General features: G+C 47.1%; 11 protein-coding genes across 11 annotated transcripts; 7 read left to right on the plus strand and 4 right to left on the minus strand.

Annotated features, from left to right (window-relative positions):
* Window positions 1-541: 541 nt before the first annotated feature.
* Window positions 542-1,272, plus strand: HD556DRAFT_1441156 (uncharacterized protein; the record flags this gene model as incomplete). The annotated part of the gene is made up of 3 exons (XM_041306245.1): window positions 542-626; window positions 740-837; window positions 889-1,272. 3 exons carry the CDS (start codon window positions 542-544, stop codon window positions 1,270-1,272), a joined length of 567 nt encoding a protein of 188 aa, XP_041162251.1.
* A 300-nt stretch (window positions 1,273-1,572) lies between these two features.
* HD556DRAFT_1431179 (uncharacterized protein) lies at window positions 1,573-3,644 on the minus strand (the record flags this gene model as incomplete). The annotated part of the gene is made up of 2 exons (XM_041304984.1): window positions 1,573-3,118; window positions 3,631-3,644. The coding sequence occupies 2 exons, from the start codon at window positions 3,642-3,644 to the stop codon at window positions 1,573-1,575; spliced, it is 1,560 nt and encodes a 519-aa protein (XP_041162252.1).
* Window positions 3,645-3,651: 7 nt separating this feature from the next.
* HD556DRAFT_1203360 (histone-fold-containing protein) lies at window positions 3,652-4,192 on the plus strand (the record flags this gene model as incomplete). The annotated part of the gene is made up of 3 exons (XM_041296416.1): window positions 3,652-3,771; window positions 3,842-3,971; window positions 4,023-4,192. Coding segments are annotated over 3 exons (420 nt in total), but the record flags the coding sequence as incomplete, so codon positions are not given.
* A 314-nt stretch (window positions 4,193-4,506) lies between these two features.
* On the minus strand, window positions 4,507-5,144 carry HD556DRAFT_1431181 (uncharacterized protein; the record flags this gene model as incomplete). Its single annotated transcript, XM_041304985.1, has 3 exons — window positions 4,507-4,614; window positions 4,668-4,750; window positions 4,802-5,144. 3 exons carry the CDS (start codon window positions 5,142-5,144, stop codon window positions 4,507-4,509), a joined length of 534 nt encoding a protein of 177 aa, XP_041162254.1.
* Window positions 5,145-6,444: 1,300 nt separating this feature from the next.
* On the plus strand, window positions 6,445-8,459 carry HD556DRAFT_1441160 (uncharacterized protein; the record flags this gene model as incomplete). The annotated part of the gene is made up of 9 exons (XM_041306246.1): window positions 6,445-6,988; window positions 7,043-7,104; window positions 7,169-7,289; window positions 7,339-7,538; window positions 7,594-7,697; window positions 7,756-7,901; window positions 7,964-8,052; window positions 8,103-8,117; window positions 8,169-8,459. The coding sequence occupies 9 exons, from the start codon at window positions 6,445-6,447 to the stop codon at window positions 8,457-8,459; spliced, it is 1,572 nt and encodes a 523-aa protein (XP_041162255.1).
* Window positions 8,460-9,261: 802 nt separating this feature from the next.
* HD556DRAFT_1441161 (mitochondrial carrier domain-containing protein) lies at window positions 9,262-10,560 on the plus strand (the record flags this gene model as incomplete). The annotated part of the gene is made up of 9 exons (XM_041306247.1): window positions 9,262-9,329; window positions 9,377-9,431; window positions 9,491-9,649; window positions 9,701-9,731; window positions 9,780-9,840; window positions 9,900-10,020; window positions 10,075-10,241; window positions 10,296-10,434; window positions 10,489-10,560. The coding sequence occupies 9 exons, from the start codon at window positions 9,262-9,264 to the stop codon at window positions 10,558-10,560; spliced, it is 873 nt and encodes a 290-aa protein (XP_041162256.1).
* Window positions 10,561-10,810: 250 nt separating this feature from the next.
* HD556DRAFT_1441162 (uncharacterized protein) lies at window positions 10,811-11,404 on the minus strand (the record flags this gene model as incomplete). The annotated part of the gene is made up of 4 exons (XM_041306248.1): window positions 10,811-11,015; window positions 11,065-11,224; window positions 11,257-11,284; window positions 11,321-11,404. 4 exons carry the CDS (start codon window positions 11,402-11,404, stop codon window positions 10,811-10,813), a joined length of 477 nt encoding a protein of 158 aa, XP_041162257.1.
* A 214-nt stretch (window positions 11,405-11,618) lies between these two features.
* On the plus strand, window positions 11,619-12,608 carry HD556DRAFT_1233964 (tetrapyrrole biosynthesis, uroporphyrinogen III synthase; the record flags this gene model as incomplete). Its single annotated transcript, XM_041297636.1, has 3 exons — window positions 11,619-11,895; window positions 11,945-12,270; window positions 12,330-12,608. The coding sequence occupies 3 exons, from the start codon at window positions 11,619-11,621 to the stop codon at window positions 12,606-12,608; spliced, it is 882 nt and encodes a 293-aa protein (XP_041162258.1).
* A 221-nt stretch (window positions 12,609-12,829) lies between these two features.
* HD556DRAFT_264789 (glycoside hydrolase family 16 protein) lies at window positions 12,830-15,959 on the plus strand. The gene is made up of 19 exons (XM_041310067.1): window positions 12,830-13,078; window positions 13,133-13,150; window positions 13,204-13,400; window positions 13,452-13,456; window positions 13,521-13,801; window positions 13,852-13,968; window positions 14,021-14,031; window positions 14,080-14,114; window positions 14,169-14,202; window positions 14,256-14,273; window positions 14,322-14,341; window positions 14,396-14,430; window positions 14,478-14,792; window positions 14,842-14,874; window positions 14,920-15,001; window positions 15,052-15,154; window positions 15,205-15,328; window positions 15,387-15,556; window positions 15,607-15,959. Exons 1-19 carry the CDS (start codon window positions 12,926-12,928, stop codon window positions 15,701-15,703), a joined length of 1,848 nt encoding a protein of 615 aa, XP_041162259.1. The 5' UTR covers window positions 12,830-12,925; the 3' UTR covers window positions 15,704-15,959.
* Window positions 15,960-16,193: 234 nt separating this feature from the next.
* HD556DRAFT_1233661 (uncharacterized protein) lies at window positions 16,194-16,643 on the plus strand (the record flags this gene model as incomplete). The annotated part of the gene is made up of 1 exon (XM_041297613.1): window positions 16,194-16,643. A coding segment is annotated over one exon (450 nt), but the record flags the coding sequence as incomplete, so codon positions are not given.
* Window positions 16,644-20,389: 3,746 nt separating this feature from the next.
* HD556DRAFT_1233924 (uncharacterized protein) lies at window positions 20,390-21,993 on the minus strand (the record flags this gene model as incomplete). The annotated part of the gene is made up of 8 exons (XM_041297631.1): window positions 20,390-20,603; window positions 20,671-20,762; window positions 20,814-20,984; window positions 21,038-21,288; window positions 21,343-21,372; window positions 21,489-21,629; window positions 21,682-21,770; window positions 21,872-21,993. 8 exons carry the CDS (start codon window positions 21,991-21,993, stop codon window positions 20,390-20,392), a joined length of 1,110 nt encoding a protein of 369 aa, XP_041162261.1.
* Window positions 21,994-22,226: the final 233 nt, after the last annotated feature.

Raw genomic sequence — 22,226 nt, forward strand, 5'->3', positions numbered from 1 at the left:
CGATTGTAGAGGTTGTTCTGGGCGGCCATACTAGACTGGTTTCAACTTTGCACCAACGGGCTTACCTCAGTTCAGTTACCTGTAGAATCTTTTGACTAGGGTTCGGCCAAGGTTCGGCGTTGCCGATTTTCACCCAAGTTGTTTGCTCTCCGGCTGTGTTTGAATTTGGCGTTTCCCGGAGGCGATGTCGACGCCTGTAATACGACAGTCGCGCTACAAATACATGTTGATCACAGGCACATCCTCATTTACTCAACACGACACAAAACACAAGTCTCCGATTATTCAGAATACATGAAGATCCTGTAGGCTTTGTCTGAAACTATTCTTGGACCAATCGACGCAGGGATCGACACCTCCGCAGTTTGCTACTCGCCAGATGGGATGATTACCACGGGCGGGTTATCGAGGCTGAAAATCTGAATGCTAACATAGGCGAATTGCTCGTTTCAAACACTCCAGGGTGTCTGGCTCAGCCATTCTCAGAGCAGTGGGTTTTCACTGGGATGATCGCCGGCGGGGCAAGAAATTCAGCACAGCCATGTTCACGAATACTACTGTCAATGATCCTAGGCCTGGGCCAGTCGATACCATCTCACTCTCTCCCGATGAACGCATCGTCGCAGGTAAATCACTCCTGGGCAAGATATATAGTGCGATTATGGAACCTCGAAATCGATCAACCTATCGAATTAACAACACTACCATGAATATGACGTGACCTCTGCTATTTTTTCAGCAGATGGCAAGTTCCTTGTCACTAACTGGCTCTACGGCCAAATTCACATATGGGATGTTTCTGCCATCCTCAACAAAGCTGGCCTTCTATCAGATATTGTAAGCTTATATACGTTTCAATACAAATGGCGCTGACAACGGCTCCCTCAGGTTGATGGTACACCGCGACCAGCTCCAAAGTTGAAAGGTACTCCTCCAGGGTTCTTTGTTCTTATTTATTACCGACCACTTTTCGTGCAGAGAAACTATCGCGCAAGAAAGAAGAAGCCAACTACCAGTTCATTTCAACGTCCCAAGACTCATGCTACCCAGCAACACAGTGGAGCAACGCGGAACACCCGATCATTGTCACAGCTACCACCTCCCACTGCCACTACCACTGCCAGTCCGCATATCACTATAAGAGTTGCCGGATGGCGTGCTCGTTTCATGGTCTGGGTTTGTTGTATACCCATTCAGAATGCAGACGGTCAACTGACATTTTCGTTCTGTGTTTTATCCGTATCTTCTGTTGTCTCACTCAATTCTTCATAACTCTCCTCTTCCTCTCGAGATCTTGCGATATTTCTTAGTCGGTTTATCATCGTGTAGTATGTTGGGGGCCCAATTGTATCCAATATAGTGCGCGCGCAAATTACTAGAGTTAAATCATACATGTTACACCAATACTTTGTCGGTTTGGCCAACGCATGAAGTCATAAATAGGATGCGCTGCTTATTTACCTTCAAGAGTCGACTCGAGACAACGTAGATGATAAGTCATGCATCATGTGTCACGAATTGCTACAATGCGTATCGCACTGATACTGAAGTAAATTAATGTGTGCATTCTAGCTATGAATCATCGAGCTCGTCTTCTTCCTCGCTGCCCCCCATTAAATCCTCATTTACCATGTCTACGACTGCATTGATGGTCGCCTTAGACATCTTAGGCATAGCGCCCGGTCGCAAGAGAGGATGATGTGCTTCTTGGAGCTCTTCCTCAGATTCCTCACCACTCTCTTCGCCGCCGTTGACATCACTTCCATGGTTGTCTTCCTCTTCCGAACCGTCATCAGGTTGGCTACCACTCCCGACATCGCTCGCTTCTGAATCTGATGAGCTGCTATTATCAATGTCTTCCGATGATGCAATCTCATAGTCGTCATCGTCCGAGTCTGAATCATCCCATGCGGGACCATTGGTAGCAGTGTTGCCGCCAACAGATGGTTCCTCCTCAGTCATTGCCTTCTTACCACTTGTGGCTTTGGAGGGAGGTGGAGCAGAACCTTTACCGAACAGGTGTTTCCGCTGCCTCGCCCACGCATTGATGGGGTCCTGCTCTCTGCCGTCGACCATGGAAAACTCTGTCTCAATAATGTCTCCCTCTGCATCCTCTTTATCTCCTCCGCCGTTGTGATCTTCAGTAGACGACGATGCCTTTCTCCCTAGAATGACTGAACACGTGCGACCCGTGGCACTGATCAAGCGAATACCATCTTTTGGGATGAGATCACCAACGGCCCAGAACTCGCATGGTTTGCTTTCCCCCCAGAGAATTCCTGAATCGAAAAACCATAGAGTTCCAGGTTTGGCGGCAAAATAGGCATCGATACCCGCTGCGCAGTGTCCAGATTTAGGAGTGGCACACGCGCTGCGAAATACAGTTGCTGAGGCCTCGAGAAGAGAAATAGGAAGATGTGTCAGAAACTCGCGCAGGACGAAGAGCGTCTCTTCTCCTTTCGCAACCGTTGATGTGGATGGAGTGGAGGGGTCAGAGTAGGAGGTAACATCGAATTTAGAAGCGCTTATAGCGTCAAGTCCAAATATTATTTGGTGTGGGTTAGAAGTTGTGGCCTTACCCTTTTCAGGTACGTCGCTGGATAGCATGACGACTGTCCAGTGCTGCTTTGCTTTTCCGCGTGTTGGTACCAGGAATGCCCGTGAAATACTATAAAGAGGTATCGAAGCTTCCACCGCACGAGATGAAGGATTTGAAAAGCGTATCGTTTTCTCATGAATCGTGATGTCAACTTTTTTTCGAACAGGCGAGGTCGTAGATATCGAAGGCAGTGTATAAATGGGCCGATCGTCCTCAAGTACATCAGTAGTTTTTTGACGCTTGGAATTTGACACAACGCCTTCTTCATCAGTGCTGGCTGCTCGCCCGCGTTTTGTGCCTTTCTGTGCAGCTAGGTCTTGAATCGCCCTGATGGCGGCAGGTTGATCTCTCGCCCACCCTAGTTGGCCGAGGGCCGACATGTCTGTGGGACAATCACCGCCAGATGCAAATGCAAGTAGCGTGTCCACAGTAGAACGGGCCTGCTCGGAACTCAGGGAGTTTATGATGGACGAACATTCTGCTGGAAAGTGTTGGGACAATGCGTCCAAGTATGGAGTGCTGGAACTCATCACGAGATCCTTATCGAGCTAGATAGATAGTACAGATTAGCGATCATACCAGCTAGATGTTAATTCTTACCTGTGATGCACAAAGTGACGAAGCTGCTATGCAGACTCCAAGTCACAAGTTGTTCGAGCCGACTTTCACTCAGCGGCTCCTCATCGTGGGCTCCTGTCACGTGACTACACGCGTCAACCAGGCCAAAAATAGAATTCACGTTCTCGTTCAACAACACCGAACTGCCTACCCTAAACAAAGACGCGACTCTACCTCTTACTGCCATCATAACACTCTTCGCGTCCTTGTTGACTCCATTTCTCACATTTGCTGATCACTGCTTACTCGTTTTTCACCTCAAATAGTCCAAGTGATCACACCCCTCAAATTCTCCGTGCTACACCAACGTGGTTGTACTTTTCGGTAAGTTGTCAATCTTTCGTTGCAGCCCTGCCGTAATCCTGGTTGACTACCCGTAGTGTATATAAGACCTTTCTTGAGTCAAACATCACACTCTATCACCCATGGCACCCAAATCTACCGGAGGGAAGTCGAAGTCTGGCGTTACTCAAGCAGGAGGAGGAGTTGCAGGATCCGGTGCTACCACAACACCAAGAACGATACAGACTCGCAGTCAGAAAGCTGGCCTCCAGGTCCGTCCTGAGTGTATCTTTCGTTGATCGATTTTCTGATATAGCCCCTTTTTCTCTATCCTCCTTTTAGTTCCCCGTTGGTCGTATCCACCGTTACTTGAAACAGCGCACGCAGCACAATGTGCGTATTGGAGCAAAGGCTGCTGTGTATACCAGCGCAATATTAGAGTATCTCACTGCTGAAGTACTTGAACTTGCTGGTAAGTATCTCAGTCCGGAGTGAAGATGCTTGTTCTTACACCCGTTACCAGGAAATGCATCAAAGGACTTGCGCGTCAAACGTATAACACCCCGGCATTTGCAACTTGCCATTCGAGGGGATGAAGAACTCGATATCCTTGTTCGCGCCACAATCGCCGGAGGAGGCGTATTACCATTCATCCACAAGAGTTTGACAGCTGCTTCAGGCAAGAAGAAGCTTGAGGGACAACAGCAGTAGTGGTTGTTGGGATTTTACAGCAGGTGCTGACATTATCTATTCGCGTGAGCGCAGCGATCAGCTGCACTAACTTTATTTCACTTCTGGCTGTTGTTACTTGCATCTGTAGTTTTGTATCAAATGCATGTATGAGAATTTGGTTGTTCGGCTGTAGACCAACTAGCTAGTGTTGACTTCGGACTCAGTGACTTGATTACGCAAATTGGTGTTGGTTGCGACTCTATTATACTACAATTTGATCGTACATATCCAGGATAGTGTCCAGTTCTACGCGTCATGCAATGGTTACCCTTTCCTTAATCATGAGCTGCTCGCGTGTTCTCCAAGACAGCCGCTTTCCCACCTGTCTCTCTCAGCTCCCCTTTCTCATGCAGTTCCTCATTTTTGGTATACTTGCCGATGACCTATAAAGGAAATCAGCTCATTGTCGACAGCACGTAAAAGGCACAAGACCTGCCTTTTGCGTTTTTCCGATGACCTTGTCACCGAATCCAGCATGGCCCTCGGATAGGTTGGGCTGCCCACCAATTGAGACTCCACCTGCAAGCACATTTCAGGAGCTGGCTATCGCGATGATTAAATGGCTAATACCTTCTGGCGTAGGCTGAGCGCCGAGCGGGCGCTCATTAGTAGAGGCAGTGTTACTACGAGCGCTCTCGCTCTCACTCTCACACGAGTCTGGACCTGTGCGCCCGGCAGACGGTATGCCCATGGTGGCACGAGTGGAGTCGGCATCATCCGACTCCGTAGATGTATTCTTGCCATGAATCACAGAGGAAGACATACGTTCAATATTCGCGGGGGAGTAGTCCTGAGTCTGTACGGCGTCACGCGACCCGGAACCTGGTAGCGGCTGAGAAGAGTCCTGAAGCTGATGCTGCGGGCGAGAAGTGTTCAATGCAGCGTTGTTGGGATTGTTTTGTAAGCCAGACATGTTGACTGTTAACTAGAACTGATGTATAGATTTTGATTGCGTGGTTGGCTATAATTCGGCAGCGATTGTTGACTTTGACAGAGGAGTTCAACTTTGTCTTATATGCCGCATATCCAGACCGCTGGAGAGAATGACGTCATGCGTGTCAGTTCATGGAGTTCGAGTGGAGACAACTCCAGACAACTACGTATGTTAGGGCTATGGATAATAGTGGGTGGGTGAGTCTCTTCTTCTTGTATTCTTTTTCCTTTGGTGGGGTGACGTCTCCGAATGATTGTTCCATTAGTTTCGTAGTACGTGCAATGTACTTCAGGGTGGCTCTCATTCCCTTGCCATCGTTCAACAGGTATCTGAGGTTGCTGTTGCGTGTTCCGACTTCCTGTCTAAGCACGTTGCATTGTCTGACGAAGGCTTGGCAGACCAGTACTAAGTAGGAAGTGGTGGACGGTTTCCTCGCGTGCGTTACACTTCTCGCATTTGGCTGATGGGATGCGCTTCTCAGATAGCAAGGTAAGTGCTTGCCTTGTTTTGGACGTTTTGCTGGAGAAGGGGCAACTTCGGATTCCGCGTCGGTCAGTAGGCTATCGCTATCAACCAGAAGCTCCGCAGATGGGCGCTTTTTAGACATGACGGTATGGGGCACAGTGGCGACTGAGGCAGGCTTCGGCGAATGATTAGTAGGAGCCAATGCTCGTGCAGGGGACGGAGTTCGGAGTCCAATGGAATCGGTTATGAGAAGTAGAAGCGTTGGAAATGAAGCACGGTGTTCTGGCTTTCCGGTACGATATTGAATCTTGATGTATCTATAGTGTTGCAGTGCGATAACAAGATCATGCTTGATTACAATAGCCATGGTTACATTAATATGTACCACAGACTCACTGATTCACTGATAATAGATATATAGGCGTCGACCTGTTCGTTCATGCTCAGCCAACCATCCTTCTATTCAGTCGCCAATGACTTGGTTCGGTATGTGATTGTCACGTCAATTGGTGTTGCATGCCAACAGCTATATCTCCTCCAGGATCATTCTTCACTGGCACATGTTACATGTTGCATGCCATACTGGTCGTGATACATGTGGCCCTTGTTATCTGTTATATCTTTCGTTGGGAACATCGCGTGACCCTCCCATTCACACAAATGAACACCGATTTTTGGCCTGTGGTACTGAGTGCTTCACTGCAAGCATTTTACACGGTACGTGACCTCCTTCACCTGCCAATAGGTATACCAATCAAAGGACTTCATCTAGATATATATGGCTATTCTACTATTCCTCACCCAACGGCTTGCGATGTCAAGAATGCTAGCACGCCGTCAGAAATTGACTGCCATTCACGATATATGTGGTGCATGGGCGGGCCTTGGCTCTGCACTCAGTAGTATTTGGCGACAAATTGAAATCCCTACTTCATGGTGGGCGATTTCTGCCGTGACTGCCTACCTTGCAAGCATTTCCGTGCTGCATATCACCTCTTCCACTCTGCTGCAATTTCAAACATTCAATACTTCCATGGCAACTTCGGTGCCAACAAAACGAGGATGGCCAAATGATTGGATGAATGTTACTAATAATTTGAATTCGGCACCCATCAGCGCATCATTGCTAGTTGTTGGTCAATTGCCCGGGCTGGTCTCTGTAGGGTTATCCAACAATACAATCTACGACATCCCACAAACAAACTCTATGGCAGGAAACGCAACTGTGAGCGCAACGACGATAAGCTCATCTTGCAAATTACTTCCCAATATTACATACTCTGTGGGTGATGGCATGATCAATGCAACTTCCTTAATCGCACAAGAAATTTTGCTTTTCATGGGCGCAAGCTACCCCTGTATGTTATCATAGCTCATTTGGAGGTTTCATCGTTATTTAGGAATGTTTACAGGGTCAGACCAAGTACAAATGCTGCCCGTTAACTATACGATTCTTTCAGGTGCTTATTACAATGTAAACATTCTTCAAGACAATTCGCAGGCGCCGTGGAATCTGACCGACAATTGTTTTACAATAGATCAGCTCTCCTGAGTCTTTTATCCCTGGTGTCATCCTTATGATTTCAACGTTATTGGACATTGAGCCTTCCGTACAACGAGAGGTTGCCGTGCCGGTAACATGGGAACTTCCTACTTCTGGTGAGTCGTGCTTCTTTGTAAATCCGCTGTGTCAACAAAAAATTTGCAGCGAACCTTTCCATTGTTGATCAACATGTTGTTGAAGTCTATTTTGTGCAATGCTTGCTTTCGGCTGTGACTGCAGAAGTTGTGCTTGACATGCAAACCAACAGTCTGTTGACTCCCATCTCCGTGTCGCAACCATCAATGCAGTGGGACATTACGCAGTCGAGCCAGTGGACACATGATGGCGATGACTGGCAAACAATGGTGTGTGTTCATGCTTGTGGTTTACGAAAATCCAATGATCCACTGTTTACACAAGATTTCTTATGCTTTGCGCAGTCCAGTCAGTGGCTTGTATGAATTTTACACTGCAACTGGAATTCTCGTTGGATATCCCCCTAGCGTTCTCTCAACCACGGATGAGTTAAAACCTTTCCTTCATTGCCATGCTACAAACCCTCACCTAAGATTTGATTTCTAGGTATATTATGTCATCGATAGGCTTAAATCTTTCCGCCGAGTACTCCGTATATCGATCCCATGGTTATCCCCTATCCACTTTCACGTTAAGCCCAGATAGGCTAGAGACTGTCATTGCGAATATGACTGCACAATTCATTTGGACAGGTAAGTGGTCGTATAAGGCTGTGATTTTCACAAGCACCCTATTCATCACGTCACATGCTTAGCGAACCAAATTGGCACATCTAATGGAGGACTTCAATTTGGGAGTGGGACAGCCTATGTTAACAAGCAGATTATTTTTCTGCGTCTCAATGTCAGTGTGAACTGCACTGCACTTCTCTTCATCGCTGATCTATGCCATAGATTAACGTTCTTCCTGTGAGTTCGTGACGATATCTACGCTATGGCAGTTTATCGACGAGTCACTAGCTATTGTTTGCGATATCTGCATCGGTGATCATGATAACGTTGGCTCTATGCATGACAAGAGCATTTGATGCATCCAGTGATAATCAAGCTGTCATCCCAAGTACAGGTGCACTGCAACTCTTGTGGCTGGGTTGTCATTCAGCCCCTGTCAATGAATTCCTGAACGACGTGGAACATCCGACAGAGGACAGCCTGCGCCGCGCTGGCATGATAGATGTTTCTTTTGCAAAGACAATATCCGATGAAATGGAAGAGTTGAGGGGTTTGACTGATAGTCTCTCTCGGCAATAGTCGTTACGATACTAGTAGGATATGTGGTTTGGTTTGATAGTAGTGGCATTTTTTTTTGTATTCTTGTTTATTGTCCGGTGGGGCGGAGCCCTATAGTAGACAATACATACACTATTTACTGGTTCGATTTCATATCATTTGGAGTTGCGGTGTCTTTGCTAATGGTCCCGGCATTAGCGAGGACGGGTGTGTCTGTTGAGAGCATCTGGGGGTTGGGGCGGTGGTCTGCGGTGATTGGGCCTGTTCTGCTCATTCATTGTTGCCGCAAACAACTAGCTTCGCATGCGCGTTCTGTGCTAGTGCCTAGTTTCCTGTAGTCAGCCTCAGACCTCGATAGAGCGAAGACAGCCTTTCCTTCCAGTGGCAGGGGCCGGCGCCGTAGTCTTTGGCTGTTTATCAATAGATATCTAATACTACTAATTAACGAGGCATGAAACCAGTGTCTTCTGTTAGATTGACCTCGAGCTTTATAAGATACCGAACTGTTTAATGTTGTATAAAATTCTCGCCAGTCAACTTAAGTATGACTCTTAACTATTGAACTTCTGGTACTTCGAAGTTCGAACCTGATCGAACGGAGACCCTTCAATTGAGACTTTTTCAACTCCGCGGCCGCCGGCAAGGTGCCTGGCTGATGAGAAAATTATCAATAGCCGGGGCAACCTCAATGCTGATGCGTGTTCGCCTAAGACTGTGCCAGTGTCCAGTGGAAACCGAAGTCGAACCGAAGTACAGTGTATACCATTCTTGATCAATCGTAACTGGGTTCCCTCCCTTGGTCCGAACCTTCAATTCCCATAAAATGAACTCTAAGAAGGAGAAGCCCGTCCACTCTCTCATCGCGGGTACGACTGCTGGAGCGATAGAGGCGTAAGTGAAGTGATTCCTATTGCTCATTGCTCATCTTCAGAAGATAGATTCGTGACATACCCCACCGAGTTCGTAAAGACCCGGACACAGTTTGGTGGGCAGGTGGGCGGTTATTTTTTTCCGTTATGAAAACTGACTGGTGTGTTGCTTCTTTTGATCAGCGAGAGTCACCCTTGACTATCATCCGCTCGACTGTACGCGAAAAAGGTGTAGCGGGTCTGTATTCGGGTTGTTCGGCACTCGTGATAGGCAATTCAGTCAAGGCTGGTGTTCGATTCGTGAGCTATGACCACTTCAAGAGTATGCTCGCAGACGCAGAGGTAATCTTTGTCGGACACTAGGAGGAAGGGATTGGCTGAGTATATTTTAAGGGCAATGTCAGTGCACCTAGAAGTTTACTTGGTATGTGGGCTATATGTCTGGACTGCATTTATCTGATGGTGAAAACAGCTGGTCTCGGCGCTGGTATGACAGAGGCCATCATCGCTGTTACCCCTTCAGAGACTATCAAGTATGCCTATGCATATCTTAGCTTTGTTATGCTAATTTTATTTTTGTCCCTTATTTCAGAACTAAAATGATCGATGACGCCAAACGTCCCAACCCGCAATATCGCGGTCTTGTTCATGGAACGATGTCTATAATTCAACAGGAAGGCATACTCGGCATATATCGAGGGCTCTTTCCTGTCGTGAGTGTTTCCGACGCATATACAATATACGGATTTCTCAATAGTGAATCCTAGATGATGCGTCAAGGAGCCAACTCTGCAGTTCGTTTTACGACATACACGACTCTCAAACAGTTCGTTCAGGGAACTACGCGACCAGGCCGGCAGTTACCTCCAGGGATCACGTTTGGCATTGGTGCAGTAGCTGGTCTGGTGACAGTCTATGCGACACAACCGCTAGAGTGAGCACTACCCTTGTGTGCGCTGATAAGAGCTCATCGTTTTCATAATTACAGCGTGATTAAGACGCGGATGCAGTCACTATCAGCGCGCCAGCAGTACCGTAACTCTTTCCACTGTGGATATAGGATCTTGACTGAGGAGGGTATCTTCCGGTTTTGGACTGGTACAACGCCGCGACTGGCCAGATTAGTTGTGCGTTTTGTTTCATTATGCAACGTTGAAGTCATTTAAACTTTATTTCTCCAGGCGAGTGGAGGTATCGTCTTCACAGTCTATGAGAAGATTATTAGCATCATCGGTGGTCGGGAGCAGGACTAGCATACAGGATGTTCCCGAACCAAATATGACATACCCAACGTACTCTTTGAGAACGCGATATAGATAATCCTGAACCTCAGGCTGTGGGTGGCCTTTCACGCAATATCAGCCTCATCTTTCAGAGCCTGGCAATGGTTCATGAATAGATATTACAGGATTACAGTTTCGGCGAGTGCTGGCAAACTATAATCCTCAGTACCAGTGATGCTTCTGCGCACAATCACAAGTCTCGATTTCAAAGCCAAAGTTCTTATTCCAAGTGAATCAGGATTCTCGCGAGCATCGTCATTTCCTCCCACTGCGTCTTCTCATGGTTCAGGACCCCCTTTCCGGAAGTCTCGACAATTTGTACAGCATCTACAAACCTTTCCATTTCCTGCTTGGCCTGAGTAATGGTGCCGCCAGGCGAGTATATCTCCGGCAAGTGCTCATGAGAGAATCTCTCAATCCAATACCTGAGGCAAACCCGGTCAGCCGCGCATAGAATATCTCAGATAAGCTCACCTGGAGTTCCAGTAGTCGGGCTCACGCCTATGGGCGATCGAGTGCAAGTGGTCAGAATAGGGATTACCTTCTTGGGTTTGTACAAGCTCGCGACAACCATTGAAATCGTCATTGAGCAATGAGCAGGTGGAGGACTCGTATCGGCAATAGGCAGAGGCTTCTAAGTACCTTGACGAGTTGAATAGTACTTACCAGCTATGACGTTGAGATTAGCCGATAGCTGGTTGATCCGAGTTGTTAGATCCTATCATCATACGATCTTCGGCGAGAGCGGAGCAGGAGGTGAAGGAATAAAGAGGGCCTGCACCACAGGCGACGACCAGAGTTCTGCATTAGCCATTGTAGTTTACTCACTATATGGTTACGTAAATAACTTGGGGAGGGGCAGCCGAGGAACTTTCTGGCCTGGGAAGACTCCAAGCGGTATAGCTGATCTCGTGGATGTGCTGATTAGGACTTTCCTTCTCATGATGCATTGATTTACCCGTGATCAGCCTAATCTAGATCCCACACATCACAAACACTCTACATCAACATATATGCTGGCACGGTCAATGTCGAATGTCCTGCTTCTGAGAGCTGCCAATCAAGGCAGCCCAGATCGATATGAGGATGCTTTTAGGTCTCGGGGATACCATCCAATATCAGTTCCGGTACTAGAAACCGTCATAGTTGGCTGCGAGGAGCTAGCACGCAGATTGAGCATCGGTCCAGAGAAACAGAGCCTGTCTGGAGTTATAATCACGAGCCAGCGAGCTGTCGAAGCATGGTCCGAGGCGGCTCAAGCATTGATCATTGCTGATAACAACACGCCTCTCAAGCCCGAATCTGGTATGGTTTATTGGCTGAATGCATCGTATCGGATCTCACAACCAAACAGACTGGTGGTCTGTGCCGTTCTATGCAGTTGGAGAAGCTACATCGGTTGCGCTTCGTGATCTTTCCGAGAAGATACCTCTGTATACACCTAGAGATATTCGAGGTGGCTCAGAGACGGGGACTGCAGAACGTCTTGCAGGATTCATACTCAAGGATCTTCCCTCGGATGGAACAAGCAAACAACTTCTCTACCTCACTGGAGATAAAAATCGTGACACATTACCGATGATTCTGGAGTCGGCTGGTGTTACTTTAGACTCACTCCAGGTCTATGCCACACAAGGCTCATCCATGTTCCCTCACGCTTTATCGCTTGCCTTGGAACATGTCAGAGGAAAGTATTTTACAGCATTATATTTGCAGCACTTTTGAAATCTATAACAGAGGAGGGATCATCCTGGGGATGGATCGTCTACTTCGCCCCTTCAGTAGCTGAATTTGTGACGCCAATCCTACGGAATCACTTCGCCCTACCTGCGGCCAATTCGAGCATAGATGATTGTGCCCAACTTTCAGAACATCATCACGTCAAAGTTGCTGCGATAGGACCTACTACGGAGTCCTTTCTCCAACAAACTTTGAAGTTGTCGGTGGCAGTGACCGCGAAAAATCCCAAGCCAGATGATCTTGCTGATGGAGTCCTTCAATACGATGAAGCACAATAAAATGCAGTCACTCCATGTATACCTTTCATCACTTGTTATTACTGCAGAACAACTGCAGAACGTGCTAAGTACATATGCCACTACCAGAGCCTCGTTCAATTTTCACACAATCACACGGAACTGACAGGCATTACGGAATGGAAAACTTCACGGAAACCTTACGATTCCCAAGTGTCGGGCACAATTTCAATGCAATTTGCCCAGTTTCACGCTGACAATCTTCTAACTACACGTTCTTTTGCATCACGTTCTTTACTCTACATACTCCTGAGGCAACCTGAACGACAGCGTAAAGCTGGTTCTTTCACTGTTACGACATGAACTCTCCGCTGTTGCGACAGGAATATGGCGACTCGTCGACTAGCTTACTACCTCCAAGGGCAGAAGGTCGCTCCAGGTCGCCAACAGTGAGCGAGTATGACACGGGATTCGCAGGACCAAGCAGATCTCACAGTCCTTCAACGTATGAAGTAAGTTTCAGAAGTAATACTCAATGTCCTCGGTTGATTAAAACGGGAGGATAGAATTCGCTCGCCGACAAAGTATGCCAACACTCGTCTCTATAATCTGTGCTATTTGTGACATTTGTCTTCAGTATGCCCTGCAACTCAATCCCGAAGACTGGGGCACGAGCGCTCTGCATGTCGACACACCTGAACCAGATGACTACCTTCACACTCCAGACCCAAAGCGTGATCTTAAGAGTGACAAGGGAGGTCACATTTTCACTGCGCGAGGGATTGCCAACCTGGGATGCCTATTTCTCTTAGTCGCATTGATGCTTATGTTATTGTAAGTTTGCGCAACTGCACAAACATGCTTGTACTAACGCTCCTCCAATAGCCTCGGTAAGTTAGTGCATCTCACTATTAGACGCATGCAGGATTCAGCAGCTGATCTTATCGGGTAAAGTATTTCCAATCGTTAGTCACCTGTCCAGGAAGAAGCCAACTCCTCAGAATGGATTTAATCTCGGTGGTACCAATGCAACAGGACAGATTCCATCGATGCCTGGCGACCGCGGCGTCATAGATGTCGATACTCCGAAGGAAGCCTACACGAAGGCATCGTACATGAACCAAAACGACATGTGGGACCTTGTTTTCTCTGACGAGTTTCAAGTCGAGGGACGGTCATTTTATCCCGGAGACGATCCGTACTGGGAGGCTCCAAACTTACACTACTGGGGCACGGTCAGTGGAGGTCGTGGGTATAGATTGTATGAGACTAAAAATATGGACAGAATGATTTGGAATGGTACGATCCAAGCCAAGTAACAACGAAAGGAGGCGCATTGCAAATCACACTGGAAAAGGCTGATCCTGCTTCAAACCACAATCTTACATATAGGTCGGGCATGGTAAGCCAAGATCATCTCGTTGTGGCATACTGAGGCATGTAGTATCTTGTAGATCCAAACATGGTAATGAGTTCGGCTCTATGTTACCTTCGACACTAATAATATCTAAAGGAATAAATTCTGTTTTACAGGTGGCCTCATTGAAAGTGAGCTACATATGTGTTGTTTACTGCCGATATCTACTGATTACCGAGTTGTAGCTTCCGTTATCCTGCCGGGATCTAACAATGTCCAGTAAGTAGGCTGCTGTAAGATCATTGCGTTCTGCTGAACACCTGCTATCAAAGTGGTCTTTGGCCCGCTGTGTGAGTCTGGTCTTTTTTATAAGAACGTGATTAATATTTTGTATCAAGCTGGACAATGGGAAATCTAGGTTAGTGCATTGTTCTCTCATACCTTCGAGGATTTAAACCAACCATCGCCACAGGTCGTGCAGGCTTTGGTGCTAGTTTAGAAGGATTGGTATGTGAACCTCTATCGAAGAGGTCGTATTAATCAGACTATTTCAGTGGCCATACTCATACGACAGTTGTGATGTCGGCACGTTGCCAAATCAAACTTTTCCTGGGACATCCAAGCCGCTCGCTGCTGTACAGAACGGCGATCCTGAGAATGGTGGCGTCTTGGTCAGGTCTCTGCACCATTTGTCTTTCTGGATCTCCATTCATCTTTTGCAGTCATATTTGCCTGGTCAACGACTGTCTGCTTGTACCTGCCCTGGTGAATCACATCCTGGTCCAGTCCGTACAAATGGCAATTACGTTGGCCGTTCTGCGCCGGAGATCGATATCTTCGAGGCGACAGTTGATGGTGGGATTGGCAAGGTTCGCCTACTCCAAGTTTCACTCAGCGTTGACTCATGAATTCATGAAGGTTTCACAATCAGCACAATGGGCTCCTTTCAATGTAGGTCTGGATTATGACCAATTGGGCTGTTCTTGACACTCTCAGGCGGGATACCAATGGTTGAACACTTCCGACAATCTGCAGATTTATCATCCAAACCTAACTATCCTGAATCCTTACCATGGAGGTACGTGCTCATTTTTCATGCCAAATTCGTACCCAACAGTTGCGCTGCAGGGGCGTATCAACAAACTACTAGTGGTCTCTCACTCACGGACCAAGATTGCTATGAGCTTGATATGGGTTGCTATAGCGTCTACGGGTTTGAATACCAACCGGGGTTTGCAGAAGTCAGATCACAATCTATGCTCTGTGCTCACATATCTCCAGGTTTGATGCTGGATATATCACTTGGATTAGTGGCGGCGAGGCCGTCTGGACAGTCTATTCCAGTGGACTAGGGCCTGATACTGAGACCGAGATTGGTGCCCGTATTGTCTCTCAGGAGCCCATGGTATATCATAACAACTTTTTTCGCAAGCGAGCATGAAAATATTGACCACGCTATGTAGTATATCATTGCCAACCTTGGATTCTCACTCAATTTCGGAGGAATTGATTTCGGGGACCTCCAGTTACCTGCGACCATGTCGATTGATTATATTCGCATCTATCAGCCTTCAAATGCGCACAATATTGGGTGCGATCCCCCCGACTTCCCGACTGCCACTTACATCGAAACGTAAGCCCTGGTCCCAACCAAGACGTTCGAAGTTTGCTAAATATTCTCAGGTACAAGGAAGCTTATACTAACTTTAATCTCACTGGGTGGAGCTCCCCAAGTTATAATCAGACAGTACCTAAGAACAGATTGAACGGAGGGTGTTGAGCACTTATGACTTATCCACGTCATCCGTACATTCACGACTTGCAGGATCATTGCTTATTGGGATTTGGGTTGTTTCATTGCATATCATTCTTGCATCACACGCATTTTACTGATGGTTCTTGCACATATCCGCACCACATTCACAACTGTTACTTAATACTTACCTTAATTAGGTATATACTACAGTCTACAGATGCCTATTCAATAAATTGTTGATTTCTGATCACGTGAGTAGTCGCGTCATGGTCAGCCGCTAGCTTATTTATCACCACCTGTGTCATATTTACCACCATCCCCTCACAGCTACTTCACGTTCTTTGAACCTACAACACCAATCATTTTTGTAATGCCTGCTGTCTCACGGAAGCGAAAATCTCGTGCTCGTTCCGGATCAAAGCCATACGAGCGGCGAGCTACCGTCACTGTGCATTCTTCCAGTCCTGCACTGTCCGATGACGGTAATGAATGCCCTCCCTCACCAATCTTAGATATGGCGGACAAACCTGGATTTCCTACATACACTCAATACAAACGCATAGAGATGGCATACCTGCAGTCGCTGTCCCCGCGGAAGCGTGACAAGGCCCTCATATCTCAGTGCATGTTCGACAAGATCTGGGATGTACTACACCAACCGGACGCATGCTCTATCGGGACACCACAGTTTCGCTTCTGGGTTCGCAAGATGTTCACGCTCAGTACGCCCGACACAGACGACGATGACAGCGAGGCACCAGTTGTCATCCTCCATGAGAACAGACCGGTCGCTGTTCAGGAGCAGCTATATGAACTCTTTTGTTACTGCCATGAAGAGTCCCACCACGGCGGTCGGGACAAAACCTGCGCTGTTATCCGCCAGCACTACTCATGGGTCCCAAAAGAGCTTACTGCGCAGTTCGTCAAAGCTTGTCCAACATGTACTTTCAAACGAAGCGGGAACCCAGAGCTTATTGCACTAGTCCAGGGGAAGATATCCTCGCACGAGCTAAAGGAGGAGGAAGTTGAGGAATCCCAAGGTTCGCTGTGTCGGTCGGGTTCCGCTGAAACAGGCTGGCAGTTTTCCGGAGGTCCGCTCGATCAAACTGGGGATATTGCCCGTTCCATTGACTCCCCGTCCACTCCTTCACCATCCTTGTGCTTGCGAAGCTCTAAGCTACTCTTGCGTCCCCGACCACCCTTGCTTGATTCAGCGCTACAAGACCTCAGCGACGTACATTTGAGACAAATTCGCGTCGGCTTGGACCCATTGAGTTTGGACCTCGCGGGTCTGTGCAGTCATCCTAATGCAAAACCAGGTGACTTGCCATCTCTAGCAGAAGCCTACCAAGACAACACGAAGGATGACCAGTACAGGTTGACCGCTCTGTGGCCCGAAAACATTTCAGGCTCGCTCCCCCCTGAACTACAGCGTCTTCAACTTTCGAGCCCAGTTTGTACTCAGAACGTACGAATTAACCAGATCGACCCTGCTCTGCTCACCAGGGAGGAGCAAAACGATAGAGAAAGAGAAGGCTGCATGGAGGAAGTATCTCCCCTGCTATCTTATCCACCATCGGACTTCAGCGTGTCGCCTAACTTCAGATTCCCGTCGTCTCCCGTGACTCCCGAGGAGCAACAACGTCACAGCCTGTATGAAGATTGGACGCCTTCAAATCTGGGGATCAATCCAGTGTCTTCTCGATTGCTGTTTGGCAGCATGTCAACATACCTGACCCCAGCGTTCGACTCTACGATGGGCAGCAGGTCAATGACAGACTCCGAATACCATATATTGCCCGTTGCTCTTTCGCCACCATTGTCACCCCTGACGCCATTCATTGGTGATTCACCTACGCCTACTGAGGAAGGAGTATTCGGAGACGAACCGCTGAGAAGAATTTGATGATGATGTAGATGAGATCTCAATGATTATGCTGCCAGAATTATGTACATTGTTCATTCCTTCAAGGAGACTGGTCCGGATCAATGCTGCATGCGCGTAAGTATGTTGGCCCACTTTATCGACGAGTTGGACCCAGCAGAGTGCATCAACTCGCAGTGGAGACGAAGGACTGCCCTATGTTGTGAATGAATATATCCTTTGCGTTATCATACTTGCAGAAACGCAACAGTTGAGGTGTACGCTACTAACCCTTCGGTTCGTGCGACGTGAACGGCTTGCAGGAAAGAAGTCCATTGATTGAAAGCGCCTATACAGGGCGATGCACCTTCGGGTACCAAAAAAAAATGAATACAGAAGCCGTATTTAGATACATTGTCGCTTCCATAAAGACCATCTGAAACGAGGGTGTTCTCAAGTACCACCTACCGAGGATGGTATAAAAAAGTTTCGGTGGTGGTAGCATAGAGTGCCTTCCAAAGAGTCCAACGTGCCCAAAGACTGAATGCATCTAGGAATAGGTGACCTGGTGATCTGTGGTGCAGACTCTGACAGGAAGGTGTGCATGAAGAAGGAACCACGGCTTCGTGCGGAGAAGCCAGGCAGTAAGAAGGGGGATTCTCTTCATTGCCATGTCGGCACTTCGAATATGGATGTTTGACGAGCTGCACTGCTGAAGTCGGGTGGTTGAAGCTGAGACGTCGATTTCAACCACAAAACATCCTTTGCAAACGCACAGTGATGACGTCCCAACAGATCAACTGATGGGCGTTTGACTAGTAGATAAGGCATTAGTGGTGATAAAGGAAAAATACTACTCAATTTATTCGTTCGACGCTGCACAGACACATTCCTCAAAACTATGGGTACGTGGATGTGGAAGAAACGGGAATGAATAATTGGACGACGACGGAAAATGTGACCAGGATAGCCATATTGCAATTTGGCTAGTGGGGTGACGAAGAAGAAAAAGACCAGCAACTCATCGAGGACGATGAGAAATGTTAGGGGAGAAAGGAGGATATGTTAACCTGTCGAATTGTCAACGTAAATGCAGCGCGAGGGGCATATAAATGTCAAGACCGCACAATCGTATGGGGCCAGTGAAGATAAACATACATAAGGATATTGTCAGAAAAGCATGGGCGCTTGATGATCTGGATTCTGCACAGCAAGTGCTCAAGCTGTGCAGTGAACGAACAAAGGAAGACACACCTATAATTACTAGGACATGCATATCACAGATCTATTGACTTTTCCGTCTGTGTACCAAGCATGGAGCCATGGCTGCAGGCCACTGCCTGCCAGTGGTTGTAATTAATATGCCGCGTGTATTTCAGGCGGAGTTCCTTCCGAGTCCTTTCATCCCAACTTCAGTGACTGAGTGCTTCTCGAAAGTCGAAACTCGTCGAAACTCAGAGTCTCTGTCCAAAATCTCATTTGGTCCTGTGTGTTAGGCTCGTGAAGTAAAGACTGGTTTACGAGTCTACTTGTGTGTCGCAAGCACGTGTTCTTAGATTGACATTGACCCACCATAACTTTTAATTTATAGGTAACGGTTGGACAAGGTCTGGGTCTCCTTATTATCGATCTCTTGGATGAGGCTGAAAGTAAGAATTCTCATTGATATCAGAGACATGTACTCACACAAGTTGTCACTTAGCGGCAGTACTATGTGGCAGTGGCACCCATAAAACCCACTACAGCGTGCACGGCTTCGAAGTGCGCAAAATGCATGCAAGGCGGCCAACTTCGTCAACGTAAGCGTTGCACTACAGTAAGTAAACATTTAAACAGTTGATGATCAGTCCTGATGCGACTCTGTGAAGGAGGGTTGCAAATGTCCATGCCCACGATATATTGATATGGCTCGAGCTACTAGTCGTAAACCTCCCACGATTCCTGCGACTACTCAAGCCCCACTCTCTGCCGCGATTCCTGTATCTGCTCGAGCTGAACCCTCTTCCACTGTAGCTGCGCCCAGTGCCCCACTCCGGGTGACTCGGAGAACACGCCTTAAGGCTTCACCACCGGACGCCACGTGATTCAGAGCACATGTAACCGCATGGGTCATGTCACTAATTCACCTTGCCAAGCAAGGTCGATGACAGGTATATTTCTTCGTCCCAGGAATAGATACCCACAAATTTTCCCTTCATAGTTTTTTCACGCCCTCTGTATACCACGACAATCTTCAACTTTCGGCTGATGGACTGCCCAAGTACTTACAAAGTTACAGAGACCTTGGATATTGTCGATCAGATGCTCTGAGTCTGGTCTTTGGAGACTGCTTCAGAACTGTCTATTTATACAAGTTGATGTACACGATTTATTGACATCGCACTTCGTCAGGGTTCTAGTATACATAGCATGTGTGTTGTATTGCGGACCAAGCTCGGTTCAGGTGTCGGATTATATTATGGAGATCTCGGTCATGATATATAGAAGCGGAGCAGTAAGAGTATCACCGATACAATGTTAATATTTGCTCGCCGTGCAATCCAAGTGCGATGTTGACACAATGATGGCAGCCACTGTCAGCATTATACGTTCAATGCGAATTGTCGACTTGCCAACCCGGGTAGGTGCCCAGGAATGAAATAAAAATTACTGACTTTCCGGGTTTGCAAGGACATAGATTTCAATGGACTCGATGAAAAGCAGCTGGTAAAGCTTGAAATGTAGATTTGAAATGCTAGTATCGATTTCAGACTGCAAGAACACACTGCAGCTAGTGGCAAGCTATAATCAAATCGATTTGGAACCCGCAGACAAGCTAGTAGCAATGCTATTGACACTTTCTCTCACTAGGCTTCATTTGTAGTCTCTACTGCTTTCATGTTTTCACTTCCCATCCACAAAGAGGACATCCACTGTCCAATCGGTGGTGTTTTAGCTGCCCACACTGGCCAGCCGATAAACCCGACCACGAGTAACCAAGCTGGCCCCACAGTGCACCAAGTTGTGACATCAGCAGATAGGAAAATCACCAGCGACAGCGCTAGGAAAAAGAAAACCATACTGTATAATTTTAATTTGTCAATGAGAAACATTCACGCAGCGCTGCGTAAATGGTGAAAGTACTCACCCCCAAATAACAAGGGCATATGGTAAGCTGAAGATGATGGCAAGGTTCTCTTTGCCATGAAGTGACTGAGTCATGCGCGTCATGAATGCCGTCTTGAACAGCTAAGTCAGTCGTGCGATAAGGGGGTAGAACGTTAGGTGTACCGCTCTGTTTATGCTGTCTTTGTTCCCACCGCTTTGTGCAAGAAGAGCAGAGACGACCAGCGAAGCTACCGAGCAGAGCGACGAGATGTATAATGCGATTTGTGCCGAAGTTTGTTGACCGATCACTGGCACTGCGAGGAAGCTGATGTCCACAGCTAACATGACGGTTGACTGTCCATTTTCAATGCTTACAATGGAGATACTATTTAGCTTCGGCAACTTACATAGATTGCTAGTCCACTCCACTCGCCCGTCAACCTATTCATGAACATTTTCCACCGCGGACGGTTAACAGATTGGTCAACCCAGACGCTGTCAATTTGTTTGACATGCGTGGACGGAGAGCCAAAAAGGACGACGAAGTTGAAAAGCTTGACTATCGGTCTTCTTTCCATCGAGTTGTCATTGTCACAAATGTGATCTGTACCTAGCCTCGTGCCTATTTCACCGTAAAAATTAGAAAGCCTAGCTCGAGCTGGTAAGAAAAGTCAGCTGCATCTGGATGAGAGCGTGCATGAGACCACCATACTGAACATTCGCATTAAGCGAGCTATGGAGGCTTATTGTAAGAAGAAAAGGCATTAAGAAAGCAATATCCGCACCGTACGCCCATATGTATTGGTCATTTGTAGTTGAATCAGATTCATCGTTTGTTGTCGAATCAGATTTGTTAACGATACCTCAACTTGGAATCAAAAAACATGCCCAGTACAATGTATGAACAGACATCACCGTTTAAATAATCGACAATATTCAGAGCTCGCTGAAGCTCATCTGTGTCAAAAGGAGCTAATGATATTTCTGAAAAGATAGTATCTACTCGACAAATTTGTGAGCAAATATGGTTAAAACGTCGCGAGAGACACACCGGTATAGGCATGGAGGATCATTGCCTGCAGTTCGCGGTGAAGTTCAGTAGTTATCTTGCAGTCGCTTGGATACAGCTCCCGGTGCATCCTGAACCTCATAAGTGGGAGGAATGCGTATGATCTGAGGACAAATAATTTAGGGCTGTTATTTGCGGCTGGTGAAAATATTACCTCAATCGCATAGCTCACCAATACTCAGCTTCCATGGCATATTCTATACAACGGTTGTGTAGTGCCACTAGAACAAAAGAAGAAGAAAACGCACTGATATGACCGCTCGTAATGCCTTTGACCCCGCCACACCTGTTCATGGCAGGGTGATACTTAACCATGTCTAACTATACACAGTACATTTTGTAAGTTTGTCTCGGAGTCACCAACATGAAGCTTCATGAAGCTTAACAGGCACGATGCCTCACTGGTTCTAAAGATCGGGATCTCTCTTGTGATCTCGATGCTACTGGAAATGTTTTTCTCAGGCTTCCAAGAATAGCGCTACCACCGGAAAAATTACCAAATTGGGATATTCCAATAATCTCACTAT

Source organism: Suillus plorans (genome assembly GCF_016647745.1).
Source record: "Suillus plorans strain S12 chromosome Unknown HD556scaffold_17, whole genome shotgun sequence".
Classification (NCBI taxonomy): Eukaryota; Fungi; Basidiomycota; class Agaricomycetes; order Boletales; family Suillaceae; genus Suillus; species Suillus plorans.